This window comes from Sinocyclocheilus rhinocerous, unplaced genomic scaffold, assembly GCF_001515625.1.
Source record: "Sinocyclocheilus rhinocerous isolate Xijiao unplaced genomic scaffold, SAMN03320098_v1.1 scaffold2415, whole genome shotgun sequence".
Taxonomy (NCBI): Eukaryota; Metazoa; Chordata; class Actinopteri; order Cypriniformes; family Cyprinidae; genus Sinocyclocheilus; species Sinocyclocheilus rhinocerous.
In genome coordinates, this window is record NW_015666566.1 from 422537 (window position 1) to 447901 (window position 25365).

At 36.9% G+C, this 25365-nt stretch overlaps 1 protein-coding gene and 1 long non-coding RNA gene across 2 annotated transcripts in view; one reads left to right on the forward strand and one right to left on the reverse strand.

Moving 5' to 3' along the window:
* The window catches only part of LOC107732800 (uncharacterized), a 126691-nt gene extending 120459 nt beyond the window's left edge, over positions 1 to 6232 (reverse strand). The window contains exon 1 of the long non-coding RNA XR_001638907.1: positions 6106 to 6232. This is a non-coding gene — a long non-coding RNA (uncharacterized LOC107732800). The remainder of the gene's footprint in view (positions 1 to 6105) is intronic.
* A 1560-nt stretch (positions 6233 to 7792) lies between these two features.
* The window catches only part of kdm7ab (lysine (K)-specific demethylase 7Ab), a 29931-nt gene continuing 12358 nt past the window's right edge, over positions 7793 to 25365 (forward strand). Inside the window, exons 1-4 of the mRNA XM_016544231.1 lie at positions 7793 to 8006; positions 21884 to 21969; positions 22263 to 22380; positions 22698 to 22858. Coding sequence (XP_016399717.1) covers positions 7909 to 8006; positions 21884 to 21969; positions 22263 to 22380; positions 22698 to 22858 — 463 coding nt within the window. The 5' untranslated portion in view covers positions 7793 to 7908. The remainder of the gene's footprint in view (positions 8007 to 21883; positions 21970 to 22262; positions 22381 to 22697; positions 22859 to 25365) is intronic.

Here is a 25365-nt window from a genome sequence, read left to right on the forward strand (position 1 = left end):
TTTGTGTTTATATATATATATATATATATATATATATATATATATCACTGTCCTCGTTATTATTTCTCATATTTCTTATATTGTTTAGTTTTTTATTATTTCTCATATTTCAGATATGGTTGTCAGTGTTGTAACCAAATAAATAAAATTAAAATATGTAAAATATAATTCAATAAGAACACATTTATTGATTTACAGTATTGTTTTTGTTCCTTAAATCTAAAAGAGAAACTACTGAAATTGTTTTCTGTAAGTAAAATAAAGTTGAAATGAAATGATTTTAAAAATGTAATTAAAAGTGCCTTGGCCACTAACTGAAATAAGTTGAAGTTGCTCCTAAAATTACTAAAACTAAAATAAAAATAAATTAAATTTGATCATTATAGATTTTTTTTTAATTGAGAATGTGACAAATTGAAAAATGACAGTAGACAAAGTACAGAAAAATGAACAAACACCACCACCAACAACAACAAAAAGCAATATACCAAAACCAAAGACAGATATATGAATAAACACAGAATGTAAACGTTTTCCACAGCCTTTCAATATATGATAGGGAGAGAAAGAATAAATAAGAAAAAAAAAGTAACAGTAATGTTAGCGTACAGTTGTGAAGTATACTAATAATATACAGTTGCGCTACATTTAGATATAATATAGCCACATTTCTTGTAACACTAATTAGGTTGTAACGATATTTTCAGTCATTCTGATTAGAGAGTGACTAATTATAGTAGCTGAGGCATAATTGGTAATAACATTTACACGAGAAAAAACAGACGATATAGAAATAGATTTTTAATGTGAGAACATTCTTTTTCCCCTTTCCTTTTCCTTTTTCTTACTTTTTGTAAATAGCTAGTTAAATAATATTATTCATTTTCATTGAGTTATTAATTCATTCATTCTTTTGTTACCATTATTGATAACATTGTCATCCTCAGTAGAGAAAGACAAGAAAAGAGTAGTAATAATGATAATAAAAAACTAATAAATAGAAATATTTGTTTAAAAAAATAATAAAAATGACAAAAGTAAATAACAAAACTACTAAAACTAAAGCTATAATGTAAATGTAAAGCTAAAATATAAAAGTAAATAATAATAATAATAATAATAATACAGTAATAATAAATAAACAATACTAAATTATACTAATAACACTGTTGATGTATACATTATTTGTATTGTTCATGTACATATATAAATATAAACATTAATATGCATAATAAAAATACATTTAAACACTGATAACCATGCTGAAATTAAAATTAAGGAAAATGCTTTTTAAAAATAAATAAATTAAAAAATTAAAATTGAGAACAACTACTCTTCCAGAATGTGTCAGCGTATGGAGGACCAAACCTGCAGAAATTAAAAATAAATAAATACACAAATAAATAAATAAATGTGTGTATAAATAAATACGCAAATAAATAAATAAATGCGTGTATAAATACACGTATTCTTGTTTAAATACGTATATAAATAATTAAACGTGTGATGAAATATAGGCAAATAAATAAAATAAATTGGTGGCCGGCCGGAAAATGTTTAAGGAAATGCTAAACTCATCCTAACCGTTTTCTTTTAATCACTCATTTATTTCTGAATGTAGTTACGCATTTATTTTTCCTCTGCACAACATCCTAATGAGAGGGTGTCAACCATGGACTTGCTCGGGTCTTGTAATAGCTGGGGGTGCGGCTTTCCCGCTGACAGGAAATACATGGTGTAAATCCAGTATAGCCTAGTAAAGTCACTTTTGCCGTTCAACAGAGCAAGATACATAGAAAAACTATGTTCAGTATCTGTGACTTTACAAACGACCCAACGGAATGGCCAGAGGTGTCATTTCCCGGCACTCGATATTCGCAAATCTAGGGACCGTCTCTAAAGTTACATACGACATTGGTATACACTTTTTTGTTAAACTTTTAATAAATTGATGTTAAATTGTTTAAGTTTCATGATTTTAATTAATTAGACATGCTTTTTGATGAATACAATTTAATTTAACCATTAAAAAGCCCCCAAAGCCGTAAACCTAGGGGAAACACTGCATTACTATAAATTAGAAGCAAAATATAGACCAACACGGCATATACAAAATAGCTTTTTGTTTTTAAACATAACTGAGTTAAATAATTCAATGCATGTTTACTTACAGTACCGTAAACAGAAGATATGTTACCAAACTTTCTCTAGTGTTACTCAAATATGATCTTTCATCCACTAGATGGCAGCATTGTCAAAGAAACGTATCATGTTTCTTTATTCCTTCCTGTAAAGTTAGGCTGTCACGTTCTTTGTTGAGATTTAACAATTAGCTAAACATTTTTATCACCGTTTTAGGTCATTTTTACAGCATAAACTGAAAGAGAGGAGTCAAACTAGATTTTGAGGGACTTTACTAAAGTCAAAAAATTCCCATGTATGATTTGAGCCAAGCTCTTCCTGTTTAAAATACAAACCATTTACCATAATGAATAACTCATAACTAAGCCACTTCCCAATGGAAATTATTACTGTTTTTCTGACTAATATGTTATGATTCACCTCAAGGTTCTTCCTCGTCCTAACTAACCATGCTAGTGTCACGTTTGGCCTGCTTAATTGTATCGTGTAAAGCACTATTAAACAATAGCCTACTGAACTAACTGGAATTACATAATATTATTATTACAGAATATTTTCACCTAAAACCCGAAGCCAGTCTCTATAATAGTACAGATGTTATTTCAAAATAATTATTAAAATTATTAAAACTATCATGCATATATTAAAGCCTATTTATGCTGATAACTTTTTGTTTTGTTTGTCTTCGTTTTCATTAGCATAGATTCCAGGAAACAATGACGTTGAGTTGCCCCAGATGAGCCTTTCACTGTCATTGTATCAGTGCCCACAAACAGCTGCTCAGAAGAGAACTACCGACATTTCCGCTTCAGAAGAACAGCAAACAAAACAAAGAAATGCACAGTTCACGATTCACATTTTCGCTACCACTATGAATTAACTGTATTCTCTGTTGCTGGTTCAAAACTTTGAAATGGGTGATAAATTTAGTGTGTGAAATCAAAATTACTTGATGGGATGGTTTCTATGTTTCTAAAAAGCAACTGAATAACTTCTAGGCACACATCTAGTCAGATTATATATATATTTTTTTTCTTAATATTTTAAATATTAAAAAATATATATATATTTTAAAATATAACATATTATATACTTTTTTTAAATAATATTACAATTGGTGTTTTAAAATATAATTTCCAAAACTTCTTTCCTTCAGTTGTTCTTCCAAACCGAAACACTGATCTTGCAAGTAACAGAAAGTCAACAATGTCATTTCTCAGAAGCCAAGTCTCTTAAAACCACAGCAGGTGACAGTATGCGTAGGAGATAAATCAACCATAACGGCCACACAGAAAGATCAGCCATTTTGATGATCAACCAAGAAGGGGGCTTTAACACTCTTGGTAGAAATCAGGCATATCTTGACAATCCTTTGCGATAATGAAAAATTAAATAAATAATTTTGTCCTGTCAAATACACTGCTGGGATGCAGTGAGGGGACCACTGAATGTTGAACCTGCTCTATGAAGGACAAAGACCTCCCTGCATCTGTCTCAGGAGTCAGAGACACTGTGTTCCTGATCGAGCCCCCCGGCAGGAAGATACATCCTCCCCTCCTCCTCTTCCTCAGGAGAGAGGACTCTGGATGAACGCTGCACGTGCAGCGCCGAGGCTCTAAAATGAAGGCTGTGCCCACATCCTGTGTTCATGTTCAATGTCTTAAAGGGGTCATATGATGCGATTTCAATTTTTCCTTTCTCTTTGGAGTGTTACAAGCTCTTGGTGCATAAAGAAGATCTGTAAAGTTGCAAACACTAAAGTCTCAAAACCAAAGAGATATTCTTTATAAAAGTTAAGAGTTAACCACGCCTACCTAATGTTCTTTTTAGCAGCATCATATGACCCCTTTAAACGAGCACCTGCCTGCCCTGCCCCTCGCCTTCTGCAGTTACCCAAAAACTGAAACTGCTGAGGCATTTTCTGTTTTGTTTTTGGGTTTGTGCTTGCATTCGGAAAAGCATGTGTTGAGCAGACTTCTCAGAGGAAGCACTGCATGCATGACTAAAGCAAACAAACGCTGCAGAAACAGGTATTGAATGCCATATAGCTTCCAGCTACGAGGATGTTGAAACTTGACGGTGCACTTAGAAGCATCCATTGTGTTGCTATTATAAATGACTCACTAAGATGAATATTACACAATCAAACTATATAGTTTGGTCACTTAGGTTAGATTAGTTTAGCAAAAGATCCAAAAGCTTGTTCTTTGATGGATTTTAATAACAGCCAAGGTATTCACTCTGGCCTGCTTGGGATGCCATTCACAGTTCAGGGACTCTGCCCTTATTGGACCTCTACAAAAAGTCACATGCATGGGCCATGAGTAAGGATGATAGTAATGCGATTTTTTAAATCAGTTTTTAAACACGTGAATCAAGTTCTTAGAGATATCAAATTTTGTAATCATGTTGGAATTATACATTTTTGGGAAAAAAAAAGGTTCATATTTACTAACACATATTTTATTTAATGGCTTAATTTAATGACAAAAATGTAAAATGGTGGAACCTTAATGTAAAGTACAAAATATATTTTTAAACCTTAAATACACAAACAACTTTTTTGTCTAAAATCATTTAAATGTTTAACTGTTGTTATTAAAGATGAATTATGAATATCTAAAGTAAAAGATCTTGACAGTACCAAAATCTGCCTTTTCATAAAAAGGTAAAGAAAAATGTTACATTTTTAAAAAATTACACATGACCAAAAATTCTTATTGGGTTCATTTTGCTTATTGTTGGTTATGCCACACTGACTTTGATTTACAAAGATTTCCTAATTTAAATATATATATTTTTTAATGACTTGACTGCTTTTTTTAAAAGAAATAAATAAACAGTGTATCTGACAAAATGTGTTTTCATAAAAAGGTAAAAATATGTTGTATTTTTAAAAAAAGAAACAAAACAAGTTCTTACATATTGGTCAGGCCTATGCCACACTGACTTTGGTTTACAATGTTTTCAAAATGTAAATATTTTAAAATCACTTCACTACTTAATTGTTTTTAATAACTAATGTAATAAAATATCTTTATGTTAACAAAATATGTTTTTTTTTTTTTTAAACAATGACAACAAAATGGGCTCTTCTATATTGGTAATTCTTTACTGACTTTGATATACAAAGTTCTCCATACACAAACATTTAAAAAGACAAATGTTTTGATTGTTTTTGAAACGATTAATAATATAATGTTATAATAGAACACTTTTTCAATAAATTATTAAAAGTATTTTAGCCTTTTAATTGGACTTCTTCTTTTTTTACAATCTGTGGACAGTTACACCACCAAGACTTTTTTGACTTACAAAAATCTAAATTGCTTTTACTTCACACATTAAAACATATGAATAAAACTATTAATAAAACAGTGTGTGTTCAAATCATTCTTGTATGAATTGCATTTTGAGTGACTTCCGGACAAAAACAAGCATCACGTCATGGACCCAAATTTAAAATTATTATGAGTGTAGCCTATATAATTGACCATATCTTTCACATTTTAAGCCATCCTCAGCCATGCACCTTTAACAGTCATGAAAATGTGGACTAAACATCTTGACCCCTGAACATCATGATATTAAAACAATAATGAAAACAAAGCGCAAAGCCGCCCACCGATGTTCCCCGTGGCTCAATTGCGCAAGAGTTTATCACTTACGATGAGGATCTCATTACGCTTCGTTCTTTTACAAAAGAAACGAGAAACAAAAATGACCACCTTAGTAAGAGTATCCCTTTAGTTACTCCTAAAGCTACTCGTCGTGTCACAACAAACAGAGATTTTGCCAAAGAAATACATCAGCGTTCACTATTTTTCACCGACAAACGTCCCGGATGTCTGCCAACGTCGTAGTTGCGCTCGTTCTTTCAGAGATGAGAAAAGTGCTTGTATCCTCGACGTGACAAACATTTAAGCTCACAAAACCTGTAAATATTTTAAACATGCCCCTTACCGAATTAAGAGATTTTCTGGCGGTCCTCGGCACGCGACATCCTCTCTCGTAGTAAAGTTTTCATACAGCGTGCAACTGTGTTGTTTACAAAGTATTGAGCGCAATCCCGATTGGTCCGGGTCGAGCCAAGGCGACGCCCAGAGCTTAAAGCCCATCTGACGCGACGCGACAAACTTCCTAATCAACGCCGCTTCATTTCACCGCGTCGCAGAGTTGTTAATTATAATGGAACCGTTGTAGGCGAGTTTGTCGCGTCGCTTGCAGTTTATATACGGGTATTTAGTCAGAGAGTTGCGCTTTTACAGCCACTGTAATGATCAGATTTTTCACAAGGTTGTGCTATTGTCAACCTTCCACTCAAAGTTTCAGGACTAGCAGGTTTACTATATACTTTATTCGACACTGCAGGGAAGCAATATGATGCAACAAACACAGCAAGAATACAATGCGAAAACATAAAAGTATAATACATCCTTTTTTATAGTGACATTGTTTATGACCAGCAGGGATCCCTATACTTATTACATAATGCAGCATATTATAAAACAAAATTAATAATAAAATAATTACATATTTTTTAAATGGTAAAATATGTATATAACTTTTGTTGTAGGCTGCTGCCTTTTATTTATGCTATTTTAAATGGGGCATAAAAATAATGTAAAAAACTGTCAAAAGAATGTAATATAATATTTTTTAAAATGTGAATCATAGATATCAAGAGTAACAAAATGTGGTAAAACATACTGATATTAACAAAATGTTACATTAAAAAATCACATGACAATAAAATGACTTAATACATATAGGTTTTCCAAATAAAAATAATATTTAAAACAAATTTGCGTCAATTATTTAAAGGAATTAATATTAAAATATATTTTAGATCAATTTCAGCCTTATTTAAATGGTATATCATTTCTTAATATAAAATAAAAAATAATGGCACAGTGTAAAAGAAATGCAGAGTAAAAAAATCATATTTAAGATTTTTGTTTGTTTGTCTGCTTCCCATCATGCAAGGTGGGTATTAAAGCATATCAATTTGACAAGATATGTAACACATAAACACATTCATCAAATTCTAACCCAGAGGTGTTTCTAGAGGTAAATTCTGAACAGCCTGTATTGAAAATATGGTGTAAAATATCTCTCTCTTTCCTCATAAGAACTGTATTTCAAACAAGACCGAAGAAACTAATTTTACAATTTTGCATGACATAGTGTTTGAGCCTAATCTCCTGAAATTAAATGTTAAAGTGTCTGGTAGCTCATTTAAATTTTTTCAGTTTAAAAATAGGTCTGATGCACGCAAATCAGGATTTCACATTTTAAAAGCTTTTACTTTCATGTTCATATTTCACATGTAAAATGCAGCTTCTTAAAACGTTATTTTTATTTTTTTTTAAATAGGAGGAAACTTGTACCTTTCATTATTTAATAAAAAGTAAAATATGATTACACATGATGTACATTATACTGATTTTAACTATAAGCTATAGTTTATATTAACAAAAATAACAACTATTGGTCTTGACTTAATAGACTTTAAAACCTTGAATTTATGTATCCATAACTCATTTGTCTCATTCAGTGCTTTTTATTATCACCCTATCATCGTATTACGTAAAGATGAAGTGACTTGGCGTGCGTCGCGCGCAGTGTTGACGCATGACGTCACGGCATGCCCTCGGCGCCCCTCCCTCGCGCTCCTCTCTGTGTTGTTTCCGCATAATTAAAGGAATCCCCGCCCAGCTCGATCCCAGCTTGGCTGCCGCTGCGTTGTTTGGGGACAGTCCGAAGATGGCGACGGCCCAGCTGTACTGCGTCTGCCGGCAGCCGTACGATGTGAGCCGGTTTATGATAGAATGCGATATTTGTAAGGACTGGTTTCACGGCAGGTAAGGATTTCAACCGTTTCTTCGTCACACGTTGCGTAGGAAAGGCAACAAAAATATCCGCGTATGAAATCCTATGGCACTTCGGGTGTTAGTAAGCCGAGCGCTGCTTTGTCAATATGTCCACCCGTTAATCGCCTCGTTTGCAGGTTTCGTAATATAAACGCTCGTGTTACCCGTCGGTTAAAGCTTCGTCGTTGTTTTGCAGTAACGTTTGACTGTTTTTCCACGGCTTCTCAAAAAATCCAGCGATCCGAGCAGCAAAAATGGGTTCACGCAGGGTTTTCGCAGAAGCTTTGTGGCGAGGAGTTGCAGAGCATCAGCTGACATTAACCCATTATGTAGTTTTGTGTCACATAATAAAAGTAAATAAATGTCAGCATCGACGTGCACGTGAGATTGTGGTATGTCAGACGTCAAGTGAAGGTTTATTTATATTGCATATTTAACAGCGGTTGGGGCAACGTGCTACACGTCAAAACAAATATTGGAATGATAATGTAAGAAGAGAGATAAACAACTCAAAACAACATAGCAGCTACTACTATTAATAAAGAAAAAAAAGAAGAAATCTGTTTAAAAAGGAATAGCAATGATTTTGAACGAAGTCATGATTGATGTGGTGCTGAAACTTGCACGCTTTCGAGTGAACTCGTGCGTGTTTTCTTCTCAAGACGCATCTTGTTTCTTATGGTTAAAAATATTATAAATGGCAATGGTTTCCTTTTGTAGAGGAGTTAACAGAAAATAAAACGGTTTTAAGCGTTTTAGGCTGTGTGAAATTCACTTTTGACAAACACTGACTGGCCAAACAACATCTGGATAGATATTTTGGTTGCTTATTTTTGTTTTCATGGTTTGCTTCACATTTATGCAGCCTGTATTGTATTGTACGAGTTTTATTGCTCGTAAATTAAATGTATATGACATGCAGGTTATTTCTTTGTTGGTTGTTCTGCAGCGTGAGGAAACGTGGGGGGTTTCGATGAAAAGTTACACGGGGAATGGGGGGGGGTAACTAAACAAAGACGTGTGGTTGAGTTTACGAGATCAGATCCTTCCCTATTTCTCTCGTTAAATGCTTTAAATGTGCATTACGGATTGCTTAGAAAGTAGCGTCTGATTTTGGGGTTTGCTAGGTTTTATGGGAGTATTAAATGTAAAAAAGAAAGTCACGTTTGTAATGGAGCTCACGCCTAAGGCTTCCGTGATTGTTTGGTCTTTTTGATTGATAGCAGGGGTCGGGCATTTAAATACCCCCAGTTTTACAAATATGGGCATACGGTTCCGCCTCTTAAAGGGACAGGTACCGTTTGACGTGTGCAGCGTGGAGCTGAAGCCATGTGTGAAACGCTCGGGATGAAGGTAGCTTAACTGTAAATATTGCCGGAAAGTGTGCAAGAACATCGTGTTGCAGCTTGTTTGTAAGTGTGAAATAGCTGGGTGGCATGTTTGTTTTTAGTTTACGAGCTTTAAGAAAAAGATGTATATTAAATAACTGTTATAGACAAGGTATTGTTTATAATATCTGTATATAAATATAATTGTATACAATATATATAAAAATAATTTTATTATCATTACTGTTATTTTAATATATAATTGGTCCACTTTTCTGTTTTTAATGCATGTCTTTCGCAAATCACACCACAACTTAGAACTGACATGGTTTGAATTCAGTTTCTAAATAACAGCATTTCAGAGGTCAATCAGAAACAGGTCACAACCCAAATTCCCCAGCCTTATGAAAGAATATAAATATTTATCATGGTTACCAAGCATTCTTGCAGGAGGCCTGTGTGTTTGAATTGCAAGTCAATTGCCAAGGGGGTTTTATATCTCTGCATTACAACATTGTGGTGTGTTGATAACACGGCTAATCATATTTTCGGGATGCGTGGTTGATGTGTTTTGTTCTGTTACTCAAAGGTTCCATGTGGCACTGCTGCCTGCCATCAATGGGATTAAGCCGTCTAGCCGGTCGCCGGGGCCTGGCTGTTATCTGGCTCCATGCACAGCCTTGTTTGGGATGCAGGAGCTGCTGGGGGTGAAGGTCTCAGAGGATTACGAAACTCCTGATATTCATTCCTGATAGAGGCCCAGTTGTACAGTTTCAACCTTTCAAAAAACTGCCCATACATGCCTTACCTGTCAGGTGCAGGCCAGTTTTACAGCATTTACAGTGACCTTAGAAATGGAATGCTACCTAATGACTTGTTTAAATGGTTAGTTTATCCTCAGCAAATCCTCCTAAATCAGTTCTGAGGTCTGTGATTCTGTTTGCGCCTCTGTCTTTTGAATAATGCGTGTATTTGCATGCATGATGCACGTGCGTGGGTGCGCTTGTGCGTTTTTAGGAGGGGAAAGATTGATGGAGGCCTCGCTTGCCCAGAGGCAAGTTCAAAGCCCCATTCATCAACGTCCCTCTGAGGCTAAAAACACTGAGGAGAGATAGATGACTTCTGTCTTGTCAGCCCAGGTTTTTACTAGGATTGGCCCGGTCGTAAAGTCACCCTGTGTTTGTACGGGACATTCGAGATTCTTTATGATGACGAGATGATCATGTGCTGTGATCAATTAGGATAAAATACTGTGATGATAATCTGATGGAATCTTATGTATAGTTACATTTGCTAAATGACAATAAAATCTCTATATCATAAATATGATTGCATGATTCTAAACAAGTAGAGTTTTTGCATATCGGTTTTCTATAGTCTTTAGTAACAACATTATTTGAGCTGTTTGTCAGATGGATTTTTCCACAGACTGCTTATGATTAACGGCCTTAGGTTGCCAACCCATTGATTTCAAGACCATTATCCACTTTATGAATAGATCGGATGATCTCACTGGTCATCTGTCACATTTGTCATTTCTAATAAGTGCTGTTATAGTATTTTAATGCTTTGAAAAGGGAAAGTAGTTAGAGCTGTGGAAATATCGCCTCAAACCAAGGTTGAAAGAAGTCTCCTATGTTCACCAAGATTGCATTTATTTGATCAGAACTACAGTAAAAACAGTAATATTGTGCTGCTTAATGTTTTTGCAGAAACCATGATACGTGATTTTTAGGATAAAAAGTAGGGCTGTGCGATTAATCGAAATCGCCATAAAAATCGCGATATGAGCTTGCGCGATTTCTAAATCGCTTTATAGCACTATTTTCCACGCCCCCGACCTCCCGCAGTATGCTATCCGAACCAATCAGAATAAAGCGCGCCTAAATGGAGCACGAGAACAGAACAGACCGGGCGGGCATACAAACGTAACGCCAGGTTCACACACTCCGTCTGTGGTGCGTATTTTTTCCGCGCCCATGTTAACGGATCAGAGCGTTCACACTGCACGCGATTGCGGTCCGGCAGTGCGCTCCAGGAGCGGTACGTCTGCAGCAGTTATGCTGCGATCGTTTCCGCACTGAGTCTATTTTTGCTGTGCTGCACGCGCTGAATTAAAGTGACAGCGCATTATTCGCGGTAAAAATTAACATGAATTGACACAGAAATTTAGTAATTACACCATAAATGCACAGTTTCACAGTCAACACATATGGCTTTTTGGCTAGATTTAAAACAAGGAAAAGTGCACTTTTAGATAAACAAGGCATTAATAGATGGCACTCGTGGTGGTAGTTAAACAAAGTTATATTTATTGAGTTTAAACGTGAATATGTCTATGAAAGATTGTATTACTGTACTGTGATAAAAGAGAATCACAACGCTGAAAAAGCATTTTCAGAAACAACGTTTGGATCTGAAATCAAAATAATGGATAAATGTTGTGTTTGTGGTAAAATCAGGAGCGGACTGCAAACGCGTCCTGTGCGAAAGCAAAATGAGTCCGTGCTGCTTCTGCACCGCATACACATACTGTATACGCACTGCAGACGGAGTACGTGTGAACTCAACATCTCTATGCTCTATGACCAATGTATGGCAAAAAAATAAATAAATCCCTGGACATGGGATACTTTTTTTTTTCTGCCATATGTCTATTCAAGAGACATTTTGTTACACCTTTACTTAGTGATTATTTTGCCTTATGTCTGTTCTAGAGACATGTTACAGCTTTTTGATAAAGCTCTAATTGGTTTTCTTTTGGAAATATGTTTCAAATTCACACTGAATGCATGAATGACTGTAAAGCATGTCTGTGTGTGTCAAAATCGTGATTAAAATCGAAATCGCAAAATTGATCAAAGAAATCGCGATAGGTTTTTTTTGTCCATATCGCACAGCCCTAATAAAAAAGTTCAAAAGAACAGTATGTATTTGAAATAAAATCGTTTGTAACATTATAAATGTATTTGCTTTTTGATCAATTTAATGCATCCTTGCTAAATAAAAGTAATTATTTCCAAAAGTTACCCCAAACTTTTAAACGGTAGTGTATCTCTAGTTTAAACCGTACGAGTCTATGCTATTTTCAGTGGCAGTTACTGTCTTGTTTGTGTTTTGATCTCTAAACAAAGGTGAGAGTTTGCAGCACAGTAGCGTCTGGAGGAAGTCCCCTGCTCTTGTTGGGGTGATGGTCTTGGCCAAGCTTGTGGGTTTGAAGCAGTAAAGCCTAGTTTCCTATACTGCTAAATGCAGCTTCCTGTGCTCATTACTCTCAGGGGCTTGTCTGCGTTTAAGACAGACAGTCGGGTTCACAAAGAGACATAAAGTAGGAGAAGGGAAGGCTTAGTTTATCTTTCGTTACCCTCATTTTATGTTATGTTTCCTGCTGCTTCACTCTCTGTTGGCTGAGCTTTTTTTTGCCCACAGTTTCCTCCCTGACTTCCCTCAGCCAGGCTTAATTTAGCGAATAAGTGCAGCCACACATCAAAACGACAGTGTCCTCTGTGTTCTTTGCAGTGGAGATCTTTGCTAACACAAAGGGTGTGGGTTCACCTCACAGTCCTGCTCAGCCACTTTATCTTACTGTTCTATCATTATGCCCTCAAGCAAAGCACGTAACCTTAGTTTATTCCAGGAGGACTGTCTTTGCAATTAGTGTTGTAGGTCACACAGGATGAGGTGTCCACTAAATGATGAGTAACTCAAGCTTGGGACTGATGGATATGAGAGGTCACTGTCAGGTTCTGCTTTGCTGTCCAACTCGGAAACCCTACACTTCCACCTCATTATTAGGGACCCTATAAATAAAGTCAAGTAAATAAGCTAATTTTGACTTGTTCATCCAGGCCTGAGGTTATAGAACTATACTTCAGGCTTTCAGCAGGTTACACAAATGAGAATTCTGTCATCGTTTACTCACCCTTATGTCATTCCAAACTTATATGAGCTTGCTTTCTTCTGTAGAACACCAAAGGAGATGTTTAGCAGAGTGTTCGTGCTGCTCTTTTCCATACAACGAATGTGAATGGTGACCAGGGGTTGTTAAAGTGCCCCTATTATGCCTTTTCGAATATTGCCTTTCATGCAGAGTGTCATATAGCTGTATGTGAACATAAACTATCTGCAAAGTTGTGAAGCCGACAGTGCACGATAAATAGTTATTGTCTATCAAAAAAAAGTCGGCTCGCAATCGCCTAAACGAGTCGTCAGGAATTCGAATCTTATTCTCTTATGGCTGTACGTCACAAAGTAACACATTTGCATAATGTCCGCCCACGTTCTACGTCACCAACTTGCCCGCCCACAAACACAGTAAAATTTCCGTGTGGTTAACATCATGTCGAGAAGACACTGCATCCTACGCTGTGAGAGTAAATTTGTTTTATCACATCTTATAATTACCACAAACTTGTTAACACTTGACACTAGGGTTGGGCCGATAGACGATGCCATCGTCCATTCCCAATGACTGACAGACATCACGATGTTAAGCTGACATCGTGATTCCTCCCCCCCACCCCTCCTGCAATCCGCCGCATCCCAGTTCCGTGTTCGGAAAGGAAATGAAGTGTACTACAGAAACCCTGAAGGGAATAAATAGCCTACGAGATGGGAGGATAAAAAAAATATTTCAATACTTTTTCCCGGCGACTGTATATAAATTGCGGGCATCAGGGAGCCGCTATTGAAACCGCTTTCGATTGCGCGCTCTCATTTTACTTTCACTTTCACTTTTGAGATTCACGATCACAAGGACTCTATACTATGGAGCGGCAGTACTTGCCACACATTAGACAAGATTAGATGTTTGTCATTGGTGCTCAGGATCTGCAAATCATTCGCCATCATCCTATCAGACATTTCTCCTTGCTCTGTGTATGTGGTAAGTGAACTTTCATGTACTGTAATCAACAGGCTACCGCTAGCAAGCGGCTAACCTTTTAGTGGCTCCGTATAACGGGTTATTTGTTTCACGCTTCGGGCACAACCCTTACCCCCCCCATTCCATCATGGCAATGCGCCATACGCTGTACGCGGTAGACCAATCACAAAGGACTGCACCATGCGATCAATCACAGCAGTGAGGGCTCACAGAAAGGAGAGGTTTAGAGAGACTGATTCTTTGAACTGCTTCGCACAAGTCGTTTACGAATCATTTAGAAATTAGGTAAAATTAAATCTATTTTTTGAGAAAACTAATGTGTTTTTTGACCTTGCATGCATGCAAACCTGTTTTAGGAGACTCATAAAACAATATTAGCAACCTTAAAAATGGCATAATAGGGGCACTTTAAGCTCAAAAAGCAGTCCATTTGACCTGTGTGTGATTGGCTACAATGATCATCGCGTCACGCTCTTCACCGAGAAGACACACGGGAGCATTTGAAAGCCGTGTCTATCAGCAGATCCCTATATGCATGTTTAGAATCTGCTCAACAGCGCTCAAATGTTAGCGGGAAATTACGTTTTTAAAATTTCAGACAACACTACTATGTGGTATATTCAAAATCTTCTGAAGCCTTAAGGCAAAGTATATTTCAGTTTTTGAGTCCGTGTACTGTGCACTTGACGCAAATTTCGTCACAAAATTAGTATGCGTGTACTGTAAGCGCACCACGCAACCTACTATGGCCCTGTCCCAAATGGAACACTTCATGTGCACTTGCGGTCTTACGGACTTACAATGGCCGCCTCATGCACCGGTGCTCACGAGTGCCCCCTTTGCGGCCGCTATGCGCCCTTGATCCGCACTTCTGCCGAGTCCGCACTGGGGCGAGCTCAGCAGCAGACTTCTACCCAACAGTCATAGCGGCATTACGCCACGAAAATGCGGACTCAGAGGTAGACCACGAGGGTTTAGGGTGCGATTTGGGACAGGGCCTTTGTACACACAGGTCGCACATGCGCATTGACTTGGTTTTGCACTAACCAGTTGTTCCATTAGGTGGCAACAGTGGCCCGGGCTTTGTTTTACTGTAGAAAACGAAACTAAAGAGATGGAACAACAACAACAAAATAGTGGAGAATGCAGGAACCACAGATGCACACATTGACAAGCACTTGTGTGAGGAGGTTATGAGAGAACTGCAACTTTAGTTTAGTTTAAAAGAGTACACATTTTTATCGGTCATAACTTCTGGAGAAAAATACAGCAGACGCTGGACAAAGATTAAGCTTTTTAGAGCGCATGTGTCGACTGCCTGTGTTTGTGCACGCCATCAATTTGAGTATGCTTTGAAAGTTCAACTATACACTTCCGCAAGCGTATGCGCACAAAAACGAAGTATATTTTGGGCTTTAAGATGTGGTTACATTTACCAATATTTGGCAGATTTTTCAGGCGATATGCAGTCATCTTAATAGGAATCCATGCAATCTAGAATTTCATGTGAGGAACGTTAAAAGGCTAAATATTTCCAGACACAATTTTTGCATTGGATTCAAGCTTGTTAAACTTTGAATATGCAAATTTGCTAGGTTTACCAATAAAAAGCCTTAGACCTAAGTAAATGCTGCTTCATGTTGATTGTGATAATGGATAATTGACGATCTTTGCCTGCAAAATTTCTCTAATTTTTGCTAATTTGACTATGACTTTGTGACGACAAATACCTACATTTAAGTTTTTGACTTCATTAACTGTAACAGTATGTAAGAGCTTATGTAAATGATGAGAGAACGAAATAGAGACAGCAAAAAAACTAAATGGAATAAATGTGTAGAAATGTAAAGTGATTAAATGCAAGACATTTTTAGCTGCTTTTCTTACATGAAAAAAAAGCATTTTGAGATACTTTTTTTTACATATTCGTCAAAATGTGTAAAGTCGTCTTCTGCTGAACACAAAATAAAGTTAGTCATACATGTTTGGAATAGCATGAGAGTTAGTAGATTATGATGGCAGAGTAATATTTTTTAGGTGGACTATCCATTTAAGTATTTCTAAATCTTTATGAATCATTAAGTTCCTTTCAATTCCCATTCCTAATTCTTTAGTTGCACAAATCTAGAGCGGTTGTGATGGAATAATACACATTTGAGTTAAAATTCTCCATATCTTTATGCATGCTTTTGTTGGCAAGGAGGCCTCAGGATCAAACCATAGTGCAAAGTGGGATTCTGAGAGCGTAATGGGATCTATTGCTTGCATACTGTGAGTTCCGCCTGTGAATTTGCCATCACCATGGAGACTCTTTTTATCTGCTTGCCGTCTACGTGAACGATTGGTTAAGCCTTCAGGAGATCTCATTGGTTGTGTTGGGCTTTGTACTTGAGATGACTCCTTCAAAGGAGCCCTCAAGCATTTTCCAACCTTCTGCTATTAAACCCCTTGCTAGGATCTGCATTTGACCTAACAAGCCACACGAAACCAGCCCTCACCCATTATCTCAGGAACCATCAGAAATATGTTGTACTCTCATTGGGGGACCCATGGGCACTTCTCCAAAAACGTGCCATTGAGAAAAATGGCCACATCCTCTTATTGTTTGCCTGGACTTGTTCCATCTCCTGATCAAGCCTACATTTCCGCTGAGTAATGACTATCTCCATTCAGGCTAAATGGCAGGTCATAAGAAGAGGATCACGTCCTTCACAGCCCCTCAGTGTGCTCTTATGTCTTTTGAGGCCCAATCCCAACATCTTTTTAGGGCTTAAAGGCTCTTCCTTCCAGACACAAACAACCCAGATTTATGAAATGGATGGAACGTGCCTAGAGGCTTGTTTGTGTCTCAAGTCAATCAGCTTTTAGTCAAATAATCATCCAGTATGATCATCTATACATTATCTCAATGTTGTTCTGTTGTGATGTGTGTCCTATTTAGACAAAGGATTTGAACAGATGCTATGACATCCTGTTTCCTTCCGTCTTTTGAGGCCAAATCCCAACATCTTTTTAGGGCTTAAAGGCTCTTCCTTCCAGATTTATGATATTGATGGAACGGTGCCTAGAGGCTTGCGTGTGTTGTTATTTCTCAAATCAATCAGTTTTTAGTCAAAGAATCATCCAGTACGATTATCTAGTACATTATGTCGATGTTGTTTTGTTGTGATGTGCGTCCTTTTTAGACAAAGGATTTGGACAGATGCAATGACATTCTGTTTCTCGTCAGGATCCCCCCTCCACTCCTGGCAAAACAACATGCAATACCAGTGCAACAGTGTAAGCCTTGGCAATGAGCAAATGCAATAGCTTGGTGAGATTTAAATTAATAAAATAACACCGAAACAAACAAGTCTGTTACTGCGCCTCACATACTTTAATGCTATTATCCTATTTTATGCTGAACCACCCTCTTGAGGTTGAAAAGTGCACAGTTTAGCAAGTCTCATGAGGTTTTGTGGAATTTGTTTGTGACAACATGGCTTGCTCATTTGCTTTAACAGGGAAACTCTAACAGAGGAACTTGAAGCACAATGATAGATTTATTCTCTGGTATTTCCAAACCAGAATTAAAGAAAAGAAACACTCGATAGTCAGCTGACTTCAAAGACAGGATCCTAACAGAGATGGAACCTCTTTTTTTTTTTTTTTTTAATAACTGATTTAGCACGTAAATAGTGCAATGCGCAAACAAATATAGGGTAAAATAGTCAGTTGTTTATCCTTTTTTAATGAATGAATTTTAATTATTTAAGTAGCATTGATTACATTTAACTATATTTTAAAATATTACTGTTTTTCTTGATGTTTTTGATGCCATGCTTGTTGCTTTTATTTGTTTGTTTATTTAAAAAGGAAAACTATGCGGTTGGCTTATTTTGAAACCATTATTGATAATGTTAGTGTATAAAAGTTTATAGTTTTATTCACATATTTGTATATGAATAAATGAACAATAAGCATTAATAAAAACATCAAGAAAAACAGTAACATATTCTAACATATAAAACATTAACTTATTTTAAATACTTGTATTAAAGGAGTAGTTCACCTTCAGTTGCTGGTCCACATTGATTTGCATAGTGTTTTTTTTTTTTTCCACACTATGGAAGTCAATGAGGACCAGCAACAGAAGGTGAACTATCCCTTTAAGTAGTCAGTTACTCATTATTTGAGTACAACACTCGATTATTTCATCACCATTATTTCATAATTTAACTCTCCACAGCAGAAACTTGCCAATAATATTGCACTTCATATTTTCTGTGCTTGTTGCATCATTCTCTCTTTCTGCCTGAATCTTTTTGTTACGCTAGCAAACCACCAATCCCTCGTGATGTCAGCTCTCTTGAGGCCTGAACTCATTCAGATTCAGAACTCAAGCAGTCTTTTCTCTCCCACCCAGTGCTGTTCTTTTCACCCATCCTGCTTGGCAACAGAATGTTTCAGCATCTGTTATCGTGGCTCAAAAACTCTTGAGTCAGATCTGTTTTTAGTGACACAGTGTTCCTCGCCACAGATTACTCCGATAGAGTAGGAGTAGACCTTTCTCCCAGATTTGAGGAGAAAGCCGGTGTTTCGTCCTACAGTAGGTCAAGAACTGAGGCGCTGTGATGTAATGATGTCTATGAGTCACTTCCTGCATGTCTTTTTTGGTCGTCTCATCACAATCACAAGTGAAAGTCTGAAGGAAACAGAAGGAGGGAAAGTTCTTGGCCAGCATTTGCAGTGGCAGCTATATTGGATTGTTCTGGCTCCTTTGAGGAAGACAAAAATGTACATAGATGTTGATATGGTGCACTTGCTTCCGATTGGTGCGTCATTTTCTCTATATAAAACAATTGACTAGTTCATTTTTGGATAATGCAAATGGTTTTCTCACCCTTATGCCACTCCAAACCAAGCTGGTTAGCATGAATCCAGTTCAGTGAAACCAAAAACCATTGGTACTGCATGTAATCGAACTTGGTGATGTTGGTGACTTGTGTGAATGGGATTTGAGATTTTTATTTATTTATTTTTTTGGATGAAAACTTCGATTTTACAAAAGTGCAAAAAGTTGAGTAAAAATTATCCGAAAATTGGGGTGTATGATAGAAATTTGTGTATTTTTAGATGTGATTTTGTTTTTCAGAATGACATTTTGGAATGTAAAAAACAATATGCAATTATTTTTTAATTAGGAAAGTCTAAATTGGGATATATAAACAATATTTTTATATATTGCAAATGCAAGAAAAAAATCTGAATTATGAAGTAAAAAGTCACAAATACATTTTTTTTATCAGTGGCAGAAAAAAAAAATTGTGAGAGGTAAACTCAGAATTGCAAGAAAGAAAGTCATGATTCTGCAGCAGTCTCACAATCCTTTGACTTTATGCCTAAACCTTTTGCAGCAAGCTCATAAAGCTTGAAATTTATGTAACTTTTCTTTTGTTTGTTTTGCAGCTAATGTTGTTAATAATGTGGCTATGTAATACCTCTTGTTCTTGTGGCATTGAAAAAAAAAAACACAAAACCCCAAATTTTTCCAGTAAGAAGGTTAATTTACATCTTTTGATGTGGACACACCATTGCCACTCAATGCTGCTGTTTCCCACACTTGTTTCCAACACAAACACACTCCCTTCCCCCTTCACCTCATGTCTCGTGCCCTGGAGCCCAACCAAATGTAACCTCACATCTGGAGTTCTGGTTTAGCCAGGCCTGTCTGGGGTTAAACATAATCGACCGTAGATGACCCAGTCTGGAGTTACTCCTGCAGAATCTGCTCAGTCTCTGGCAGGATTACATTTCAAGCATGTTTTGGAATGTTTTAATGTGTGCTATATATGCTAATCGAGGCTACAAAGTTTGTTCAAAAAGCCACGTTGCATATCCTGCATATTGTTTGTTATATTGCAGTGTCAGACTACTTCAGGCTACTTCCAGCTAGTCAAGCATTCCCCATGTGAATCCCTCATTGTTTGGAGCACTTCACTCTGGGTAATGTAACACTTAAACCAAGGAGTTAACGAAATTGCTTTCTTTGGCAACACGGAGCAAAACCTGAGCCAGAGAAGTGTGCAAGGCCTCATTACCTACCTGGCTAATGAATCTCCACACAATGCCAAGAGCTAGCTCGTCATATGACTTTCTGTGAAACAACATGCCTTTAAGCTAATTGGAGGGTGCGGCTGGAAGTGGGAAAATGAAGAAGTGGGGCAAACGGGTCTTGAGCGATAAGATGTTTGTTGGCAAAGCTACTGAACACTTCAGATGTGGGGAAATGTTTTAATAAGCTCCTTCAGCAAGTGCAAGCCACTGTCGAATTGTTTGATGAATAGGGATGTAACGATTAACTGCGAGCCGGTTGAAAATCGATTCAAATATGTGACGATTCAAATCGGTTGAGATGCTAAACAAATCGCGATTCATTTAGGGGTAGGAGTTTAAATGAATGCATGTCTGAGGGGAACTTAGAAAAGTTTTCTAAAGAAAAGTCTTTAGAAAAGTTTAGATGGTATTTTTTCTTTTCATGAACATTTAGCAACTTATGTTTAGCACTGACTTTAAGTACAATGTAGTCTAACAATGTCATGTTTAGTTTTATTTGAGTGAAGAAGCACAATATAAACTACCGTTTAAAAGTTTGGGGTCAAGATTCAGAAAGGATGCATTAAATAGATTTAAAAAAATTTTAAATATATTTATATTGTTACAAAAGATTTCTATTTAATATAAATAAATGTTGTTCAAAGAATCCAGGAAAAAAGTATCTCACTTTCCACAAAAATATCAAGCAGCACAAATGCCGAGTTCTTTCATGAAACTCTAGATGGCGCAGGCTGACGGGTTCTTAACGTAACTGATGATATTCATAGCATTAAACGACTTGGCACAAGTTGATTGGTTCATGTTGCATACGCAACTTACTGCTTTACATTTAAATGGCTGGTTAGCATCCATTCAAGCGTTTTGCAGCGCACCTTCAGAGTTCTTCTGAAACCCTCCACCTTCCCCAGCTCCACCTGTATAGATCTGCTACTGGTTATTTTATATGTTATTTGTGCAGCAGCAGTATGTCTTAAATACTCACAGCACCGTATCGCCAACTACAGCAATAACCAACAGCAGCCGCAATCCAGCAGCAGCAGCGTAGCAGATCTATTCCGCCTAGACCAAATACATTAACATTGTCATATCCATTATCCATGCTAAAATCTTCCAAGAGTTGTTGTGATTGAACTGTTTTTAACATTGATCATAATGAGAAATGTTTCTTGAGCAGCAAATCCAGCATATTAGGATGAATTCTGTAGGATCATGGACACTGAAGACTGGAGTAATGATGCTGAAAATTCAACTTTGCATCACAGGAACAAATTACATTTTAAAATATTTTTAAATGGAAAACAATTATTTTAAATTGCAATATTTCGCAATATTACAGTTTGTAATGTATTTTTGATCAAATTAACAAAGCCTTGGAGAGCATAAGAAACTATTTCAAAGTCAAACACATTAAAAAACTTAGCGACCCCAAACGTTTGAACGATGCATTGTTTTTATATAATTATACAAAGGATTCATTTGTCATCGCACATACAGTATCCTCAGAAAACTATTTAATGCGTACAAATCATTAATTCATTTACATTTTTATTTTCTTGCAGCTGTGTTGAGGTAGAAGAGCACCATGCTGTGGACATTGACGTTTACCACTGTCCCAACTGTGACGTCCACCATGGACCCTCTCTGAGTATGTATCCACTTTTTGGACTGTTAGAATCTGTTGATTCACCCTTACCACTATATTTATATGAAGTTCTGCATACTTTTCTGTGCCCTGTCAGGAATTCTAATTATCAGACTAATTATCAGATGGAGGCAGGAACTGGTTTAAGAGGTTTCACAGTATGTCTAGTCAGCTGAACTGTTGTGATCAACAAGCAGTGGTGTGCAACAGATGTTATGGACTTGTGGTAGTCTAGTAATAACTGCGGTATTGTTCTGAGGCCAGACTTATTGAATTCTCTCTGCCTGATTTTACAGTGAAGAAGCGAAGAAACTGGCACAGACACGACTACACGGAGCCAGATGATGGCAGTAAGCCAGTGCAGGCTGGCACCTCTGTGTTTGTGCGGGAGCTGCAGGCCAGGACCTTCCCCAGGTACGTGTGCCAGCTGTGGGAAACCAACACCATCATGACAAAGCACTCCAGCGCTTGATGCCACACGATGCATATGGGCACAGCTTATATTCTCTGAAAACCAGTGTTTATTGTGGCATTTTCTAGAAATCTCTGTTTAGTGTAGAGTCAGGTCTTCAGTTAAACAAAATGTTAGCTCTTTGAAGCTTCACAAAGAATGCAAAAGAACTATAAAAAAAAAAATGTAGAGAATAAACAATTCTTGTCTGAGTAGTTCATACTTCTTGTTGTTCAAATCTGCTCTCTAATCAGTAATTCTCCTGTGTTTTAATCTGCAGTGGAGATGAGATCTTGCAGCAAATGCATGGCAGTCAGGTCACCCAGAGATATCTGGAAAGGCATGGCTTCCGCTATCCCATCGCTGTACACAAAATGGAAGGGCTCGGCCTTCGTTTACCTCCGCCGGATTTCTCCGTCAAGGATGTTGAGCGCTATGTCGGTAAGGAGGGAGAGTGGATCATCCTTTTCACCCCATTTCTTTCACCTTTACCCATTGTGCTCTACATTATAGCCATTGAGCAGCAATGCTTCATGGGTTTAAATATTAATTCCATTAAGAATTGTCTTCATGTAATGGAGTTGCATTACAGTCCAGCCACTGCAGAGATAAGACGTTAATCTTAGGTGAGTCAGATGGGTCTAACCTTTTAGCAAACATTAATCAACCCGTAATGAAATAAGAGTGCAGATAAAAGTGGTGTTCCTTACAACAGCCTAGCAGGCCTCATCCCATTGAGAGTCTGGTCCTTACAGTGTCCGCTTACATAGCCGCTATATCTTCCCCACTGAGCTTTGTCCGTAAAGTTTAGGTTACAGCTCACTCCTCTACCTTGCACATTTGAGTGTATAATGTATTGTTATCATGATACACGCGGCGATCAGCTGCTCCATTTGGGTCCTGAGGGGGAGCCTGCAGCCCACTGGGAATGAAGTGTGATTATATTGCACTTACAGTGAGGTGACAAAAGGTTTGCTATTGCCACACCTTCTGGTGACCATGTGACACTTTTCAGGCCACTACTAATGTATTTAGCCATTTAAGCTAGCTGCCTGCTAAGTGTTTTTTTCACTGATTTTCAAAAGTTAGCCTTGTTTCCCTCAAGTTCATACCGACACGATTAACTGGTAGGAATTTTGAACTATCGTCTCTGTCGCGGTTACACGCTCACATGACATTGCTGTGCTACATGGTCACGAAAACTTATCGTTGACATGCATTTCTAAGCATTGCGGTTTTAAAAACAAGTGATTTTAAGCCTTTGAAATGCAATCAACAGCGAAAGAGAACTTATTTTGCTATATGCGCACTGTCTGAGAGACTGTTTCTGAGCGCTGTCAGAGAGGTGCGCGCACGTGAAGACGGTGCTCATAGAGCGCGATAGTATTGAATGTGTTATTTTTGTCGCTTTATAAGTCTTGAACGTTTAAATACACACACCCTTGTGTCAAAATGGCTGTCTTTTGCAAGTATCCTCATAAACACAGTAGGTCTTAAGTGAAAGCAAACAGCTAAGAAAACACGTGTTACAGTATATTGGATCCGGGTAGCTCTTAAAGCGACAGCAGTCTAATATTCCTGCTGTCTGTCATTCTTGTTAATCAGACAACAAATATGAAGAATATGCAGTGTTTTTAGACATTTGATTACTTTATACAATGTATGTAGCATGTCTTATTTTTTTTGTTCTACTGTAGTTTTTTTGTACTATTGCTTTTCTTAGTTTAGTTTCTTATTCTTATTTAATCACTGACTGTATACTTGTCTTCAGTGAGCTTGAGTTTTGTTTTGTTTTTTAATTTAGGCTTCATTAGAATTTATTAATTATTTTGTGATATTGACACTGGTGACAAGAATTATGAAATTTCTATGATATCAAACATTTTGTTATCATAATGACCTTATTTAAAGCAAAAATAGCTATATTATGATATATATATAACATTACTGTGAAATAAAATTACTCATATCGTGTAGGGATGTTCATTTCGGTTAATTTTCCCGACCGACAACCATTAATTGTTATTCGAACATTAACCGTTAACTGATAAGATTAGAATAATAAATTAGTATTAAATAAAAATAGAACGGATGAGTGTCTGTGACCCATTAAAATACAAAAAAAAAAATCCCAGTTTTTTTTTAACGTGCAGCAGCAGCATACAGAACAACAGAGCAACAGAACCTGGATTCACACATCGTCAAATTATCACACACCTGCAACGCTTCTGAGAACAGAGAATAATAGAATAAAATAACAAATAAAAAGAATAAAATAAATAGGCCTACATTAAATATTTTTCAATTAATAATTAACATTAAGATGACAAAACTCCTACAAAAATCCTTTTGTCTTTTTTCGTCAGACATAAAAATAAATAGCAGGCCTACCTCAGTGCACAATGTGTCTAGGTTTTATTTATTAAAAAAAACAAAAAACAAGTAGCCTAAAATGTTGACGTGCTGTGCGATAGTCTGGAGTAGAGCTCTGTGCGGAACTGTTTCATAATACCGCTCCCGCTGAATTTCTGACCATTACCACCTGCTCCTGCAACGTGTGTGTTCCGCTCTCGCGATTTTTGTAGCCGCTCCCGCAAACATTCTTATATTTTTTTATAATTTTCACGCTATCAATATGCAGGTATTGAAATCGCTTTTGAATGCGCACTCGATGTTCACTTTCACTTTCGATTTTGCGTTTACACGCTACTTAAAGGGGTCATATGATGTTGCTAAAAAGAACATTATTTTGTGTATTTGGTGTAATGAAATGTGTTTATGCGGTTTAAGGTTAAAAAAACACATTATTTTCCACATACTGTACATCATTGTTTCTCCTCTATGCCACGCCTTTCTGAAACGCGTCTATTTTTACAAAGCTCATCGGTCTGAAAAAGCGAGGTGAGCTGTGATTGGCCAGCTATCCAATGCATTGTGATTGGCCGAAT